The sequence below is a fragment of the Phascolarctos cinereus genome, unplaced genomic scaffold (assembly GCF_003287225.1).
Source record: "Phascolarctos cinereus isolate Bilbo 61053 unplaced genomic scaffold, phaCin_HiC Scaffold_5;HRSCAF=322, whole genome shotgun sequence".
Lineage (NCBI taxonomy): Eukaryota > Metazoa > Chordata > Mammalia > Diprotodontia > Phascolarctidae > Phascolarctos > Phascolarctos cinereus.
Window position 1 is genome coordinate 371,475,421 of NW_027555958.1, and position 6,000 is coordinate 371,481,420.

Here is a 6,000-nt window from a genome sequence, read left to right on the forward strand (position 1 = left end):
ATTGTGAGATATTAAAACAAAAACTCAAAATCCCTGATGATTGAGACCACTTGACCTCCCTGACAACATCAACACCATCCCTCTCCCCACTTACTACACTCCTGTGGCTCCCTATGATCTTCAGGACCAAACGTATGCCCCTTTGTTTGGCTCTGAAAGCCATTCACAGCCTGGCCCCTTCCTACTCCTCCAGGCCTCTTACACTCTGGTCCCCTCCAGCCACTCTGTGATCCTTTGCACTGGCTATCCCCCACACTCTGCAGGCTCTCCCTCCACCTCTTCAAAGCTCAGTTCAAATTCTGCCTTTTGAAGGAGGCCTTTCTCAGTCCTGTACTCGCACCCCTTCCTCTCTCCCTCTCCATTGTGAGCGCCTTCCTTCTTTGATTACCACCCAGGTACTCTGTATATATCTTGTATATACCAATTAATCTGCATATTGCTTCCCCCACTACAATGTGAATTCCTTGAGTACAGGAATGATGTTTTTGCTTTTATTTGTACTTTCAGTGCCTGGCACACAGTAAGCATTTAATAAATGCTTATTGACTGACAGTATGAATTCAGAAGATGGCTAAGAACTCATCCTCTTAATGGATTTTTTTTGAGGACAGCATGTAAGCTCCTCAAGAGCAAAGATTATTCATTTCTGTCTTTGTCTCCTGAGGGCCTATAAATCCTTAATAAATGTTTGCTGAGTGAGGAGACCTAGGTGCAGAAAGCAAGATGCACAAATCCCTAGCACAGGAAGGGTAATGGATATGTATCCAAAAACTCAAGAGACAGCCTTTGCAAACACTTACTTTCCTCAAATGAATGATATGACACCTAAGATGATGGAAAATGGGAAACGTAAAACCTTGGACAGGTAAGAAAATAAGCACTAAGACACAAAGTACAAAGTCACACAGACACCGGAGTGAAACCCAAATTCTTCCAGGCATGAATACTCACCTAACCTATGAAGCTGTCCACAACCAATTCTAGCTATCTCCAAGCACTCAGGAACCCTTTGATAAATGTCACACACTTTTACACTAGGTGAGTTTGTTTTTTAAATGTTTCTTAACACGAGTTTTAATTTCTTTTTCTGGCCATGTGTTCTTTGCTAACCTAGGGGTTTCCCCCCTTCCCCACTAAAATGGGAGCTCCCCAGGACAATATTTCCTTCCTCTACATCCTCCATGCACTGTATTCATCCTCTGGCCCAACCTATCAGTACACAGCCTCGGTCTTTGCACACCTGAGTCCCCAGGGTTGACAAATGTGACGCACTCAGAGATAACTACCTCCCCTCTTTCCTTCCTGTTCTTCTTCCCCCTCCTCCTCTTCTTCTTCCTCCTTCTCCAAACTGCTGTCACTATGGTCTTCTTCACTATCCACTTCTACTTCTTCTTCAACAGCACTCTCTTCCTCCTCTTCATCTTCCTCCTCTGAAACATTCTTCAGGGTGGCAAGTAACTTGTGGTATTCAGAGATCTTTTCTGATTCACTGTCTGAATCACTTTCTGAACTTGAATGATCTGAATTCTCTGACTAAAAGGAAAAATAAAACAATTTTTAAAACATCAAAAACAGTAATAATAAATCACAACCATCACACTGAGGATTATGAAATCTTCTGCACGATGCCCCCATGAGCAAGGTAACGTAAATATTACCCTTATTTTACAACTGAGGAAACTGAAGTTTAGAGACTTGTCCCAAGTTACAGAATTGGACCTATGAGAGCTGAGGCTTGGCAAGAGGTCTATTGTTTTTTCAAAGAGTCTCCGATAAGAAACAAAATGACACTGTTTTCACTGTTATCTCATACCATCCCACACTAGGTCAAAAACTTATCTGAGAGACCAGTGTAACAGGTTCGGGCCTAGCTAGCTGGCACTCTCCTATGGGTGTGGCCATTCTGAATTCACCTAACCCAGAACCAAACCCTCTGCAAAATTACTAATCTGAAGAGCTGGGAGCCTTCCAGCTTCACATTTTTCCCAAGCTAAGTAGGGGAAACTGGCTCAAAGTATAGGTCAAATAAATCTCATCAAGACTAAAATTCCCATGCCCCAGATAATGGCCTGCTTATTTAAAGCAGTATTCAAGGGGAAGAAATTATATTACAACAAAAGACTTCTAGTTCAAAATCCAACACACACCCCTGTCCTCTCTATTTTCTTCTTCTTCCATTATTTTATAAATGAGGCCAGCGGTCAGGAAGCAGATCCACTGCCTTTTAGAGGACCTGCCAGGCCATATGGAGTGGTTTCAAAACCAACCTCAAAAAACCAAAGGAGTCTTTGTACTTTAGTTATTTTCAGTATCACATAAGCATTCCCATATTCACATGAACCTATGATCTCACTGCTTGAAAATTCCCTCCAACAATGTAGATCTCCACCCACCATGGTTTTCCATCCTATAAAACTCACGTCCATGTTCTTCCAAGAGTTCACCACAGAAAGTGCACCCAAGACGGTAGATGCATTCTTCACTTTCTCATGGGCACTAGCAGAACACTCTGGCTGTCACCTGTCATCCCTAGCTCTTGCACACGGCCCACCTACCTTCTCCATCTCTTAAGAACAGATGACCTGAAGGATATCATCTGCTCTGCTCTAGAGTTCTGCATTAGTCAGATGCGGTTGTCTGCTCACACCTCCCATGCACCTCTCCCCTGCCACCTGTGTGACACTAATTCTTAATTCCTTGGAGGCATGTAATGTATTTTGGAGTAATGTTCCATGTCTGGTTGCAATTCAGAGATACTGGTAAAATGTTAGGATTTTTTAAAAAGAGTCTTTGGTTTCATGGAAAACATGGGGGTCAGTAAAAGAACTCTGTAATTTCCTGAAAGCAATGCAGGCCAATGCTCTCCTCTTGGTCATTTGTACTGTCTGCCCCAGACAGATATAATTTTGGACAAGCTCTATAGGGTGGTCAACCAAATATATGTAGAAATCTGGACAACAGACATTATTCATCCAGTTGGTCTTTCTCATGTGGATGAACAGGGCCAAACTATATCAATCCCTGCTCTGTAATCATTAAAATAACAAGCAAGCAAAAAACAAAAATGCCCATAACCAAGCTTATACTTATATTAAAAAAAAAGTTAAAGAGCATTACCAGCTTGCAGATTTGAGGCTTTGCTTCTTTTCCAGAAACCCTGTAAAAAGAGAGCTGATATAAGATTCCAACAATTATCAACAAATAAGGCGGATGAAAAAGGAGGGAACTGGCCCTGTGACTGAATAAACAGTATGCTAATACACTGACCCAAATTCGTTTTGAAGGCAAAGTGTGATAAGTTCCACAGAAGAGGTAAACAAAATGCCTTATGAGAAATTTAGAACAGAAAGAGACCTGACAGTTCCAGATCAAAGTAGTTGGGCCCCTGCCCCACAAAAATGCAAGTTCCTTGAGGAGAGGGGCACCTATATTTTTGTTGTTGTATCACCAGCACCTAGTAAAACGTTTTGCTTGGGGGCAGCTAGACGGCTCAGTAGATAGAGCATCCGCCCTGAAGTCAGGAGGACCCAAGCTCAAATCCTGACTCAGACCAAACAGTGGACACTTACTAGCTGCGTAACCCTGGGCAAGTCACTTAACCCCGACTGCCTAAAACAAATAAACAAATAAAATGTTTTGCTCACGTTCCTCCCCCTCCTCCCCACTGGGAGCTGGAAGGCGCCTCCGCACCAGGTCTCCCGACTGCCAGTGGGGCACTTTTCCCATACGTGACTTTCTCAGAAGGAAGTATAAATTGCTTTGAGTAAAAGCTCATACCTTCCCTAACCTATGCCCATTAAATAAATATTTACCGGTGTTTACACAGTGCCAGGCATAGTGCTAAAGGAGACAAAGTCCTTAAGAAACTTACATTACAAAGAAGAAAAAAGTGTATGACTACAGGGATCACTATGAGGAGGAAACTCCCACTACCAAAGCGGGTTTGCACTTTCTCTGCCATCTGCATAGTCTTAGAAAGTTGCCTCCAGCAATTCGAAGGCTAAGTGATCCGACAGGGCTACTCTGGCTCCCTTCTAATGTCAGCTAAAACCCCATCTTCCACAGGAAACCTTTCCCACCTCTTAGTTCTGTCTTCTTTCCGTTGATTGTTTCCTATCTATCTCATATATAACTCGTTCATACATAGTTGTTTGTTTTTATGTTGTCTCTCTCATTAGACTGTGAGCTCCGTGAGAGCGGCTGCTATTTTCACCCTTCCTTGTCATCCTAGTAGACATTTCATAGCAGACATTTCATAAAGGTTTACAGACTGACACTGTATAAGAACGTGCCAGAAGACGGATCTGAACCCAGATCTTTCTCGATTCAAGCAATCTACCATGCCACACCGGCCCCACCAAACCTACATACTTAACAAATGCAACATAATTCCAGAGACTGGAGAAAAAGCATTAACAAATTGGGAGATCTGTGTGGGATGGCAAATAAACTGTATAATCTGCAGCAAGCTCAGGATCGCATTAATCTGACCGAAGGAGGAAAAACATTTCAAGCATGGGAACCAGCTCGGAGGAGGGAACGGACGTTAAATTCTGTACTGGTAACACCAAAGTAGGCTGGAGGCCACACTGCGTGAGGGGAAACATCGTAAGAGTCAGTCAGCAAACAGTCTGTCCTCTCTCCCGGAAGGGGGGGGGGTGCCTGGAAGAAAAACCCGCCCCCGGGGCCCTGGCCGGACCTGTCGTAGAATGGGTGCTCCTCCCCGAAGTCCCGTAGGTGCTTCTTCTGCTTCTTACTGAGGCTATTCAGCACCCGGCTCTGGCTGCGGCTCCGGTTCCTCCGTTTCCCCATCGCTACAAGTTTCCCTCCACTGCCTCCAAGCAGGAAATGGATCTTGTCCGCATACCCACATGGAATCTTTTCTGTCGCTTTACGGCGGCGGAAGCGAGACTGCCGTAAAGCACACTCGGCACCACCTTGCGACAGGGCGAAGGGCACGCGGTGTTCTCCGATTGTCGCTGCCTCCCCCTGGCGGACAACTAGGGCATGGAAAGCGAGATGGGCGGCACTTCGGCGGTGGCACCTCCCTCTCCCCCTCCTCGGCTCCGCCTCAATCCTATTGGTGTGCGCCTGCGTAGGACCCGTAGCGCTGGGTCTGAGTCTGGGTGCTTAGGGGTGTGCGCAGCCAAGCCGGTGGTTACGTTTTCCGTGGGAGCGTTTGCGCTTCAGGAATCCGCAAAAGCTAAATAAAAATCAGGGCTTGATTTTTTTGTGGTTTGTCTAAAGGTTGCTAGATGGCTCAGTGGATAGAGCACTGGACCTGTAGTCAAAAGGACCTGAGTTCAAATGTAGCCTCAGGCACTAGCTGTGTGACCCTGGGAAAGTTACTTCACCCTGTTTGCCTCAGTTTCCTCACCTGTAAAATGAACCGGAGGAGGAAAGGGCAAACCACTCCAGTATGTTTGCCAAGAAAATTCTATAGATAGCATTGGCCTGCTATGGTCTGAGGGTTTACAGGGTCAGGAAGAGTCATATATAACTGAACAAGAAGACTTAAGAAACTGATGAAGAAAATGTTAACAATGCAGATTAAACTTTAAAATGTCCCCACTTTTTTTTTTGAGAGCCGGTTGTTAAACATTTACCGCCATACCCCTGGGGTGTGTGTGTGTGTGTGTGTGTGTGTGTGTGTGTGTGTGTGTCTGTGTGTACCAAGTGGTCATGGCAGTCTTCCATGACACTACCTAGTCTTGTGATTAAAGGAAAATCACTTGCCCCCTTGGGCCTCAGTTTCCTCACCTGCATAATGGGAATGATAAAAGCTGTAGTATACAAATGAAATAATGTTTTTAAACTCGTCTATGCCCCGTACAGGTTAATTATTAGCAGAGTATTAGCAGGCATTCAGGATTCCTTTCCCTTACCCTCACCCCTACCCTGTTTCAATGTGGTTTGAGAGTGATGTGCAGCAGAAATATGTGCTTTATATTACAAAGTAGGTGTTTATACAGCAGGCATATGTGTGTTATGCTGGGGTAT

The 6,000-nt window shown here is 44.6% G+C and overlaps 1 protein-coding gene across 2 annotated transcripts in view; it reads right to left on the minus strand.

Annotated features, from left to right (window-relative positions):
• Positions 1–4,918, minus strand: part of UTP25 (UTP25 small subunit processome component) — a 41,913-nt gene extending 36,995 nt beyond the window's left edge. The window contains exons 1-3 of one of the 2 annotated variants that reach the window (XM_078156333.1): positions 4,700–4,918; positions 3,118–3,157; positions 1,287–1,533 (exon numbers count right to left, since the gene is read on the minus strand). In XM_078156333.1, the coding sequence (XP_078012459.1) occupies positions 1,287–1,533; positions 3,118–3,157; positions 4,700–4,812 (400 nt within the window). In that variant the 5' untranslated portion in view covers positions 4,813–4,918. The remainder of the gene's footprint in view (positions 1–1,286; positions 1,534–3,117; positions 3,158–4,699) is intronic. The other variant, XM_021007850.2, reaches the window with a different exon arrangement.
• Between the last annotated feature and the right edge of the window lie 1,082 nt (positions 4,919–6,000).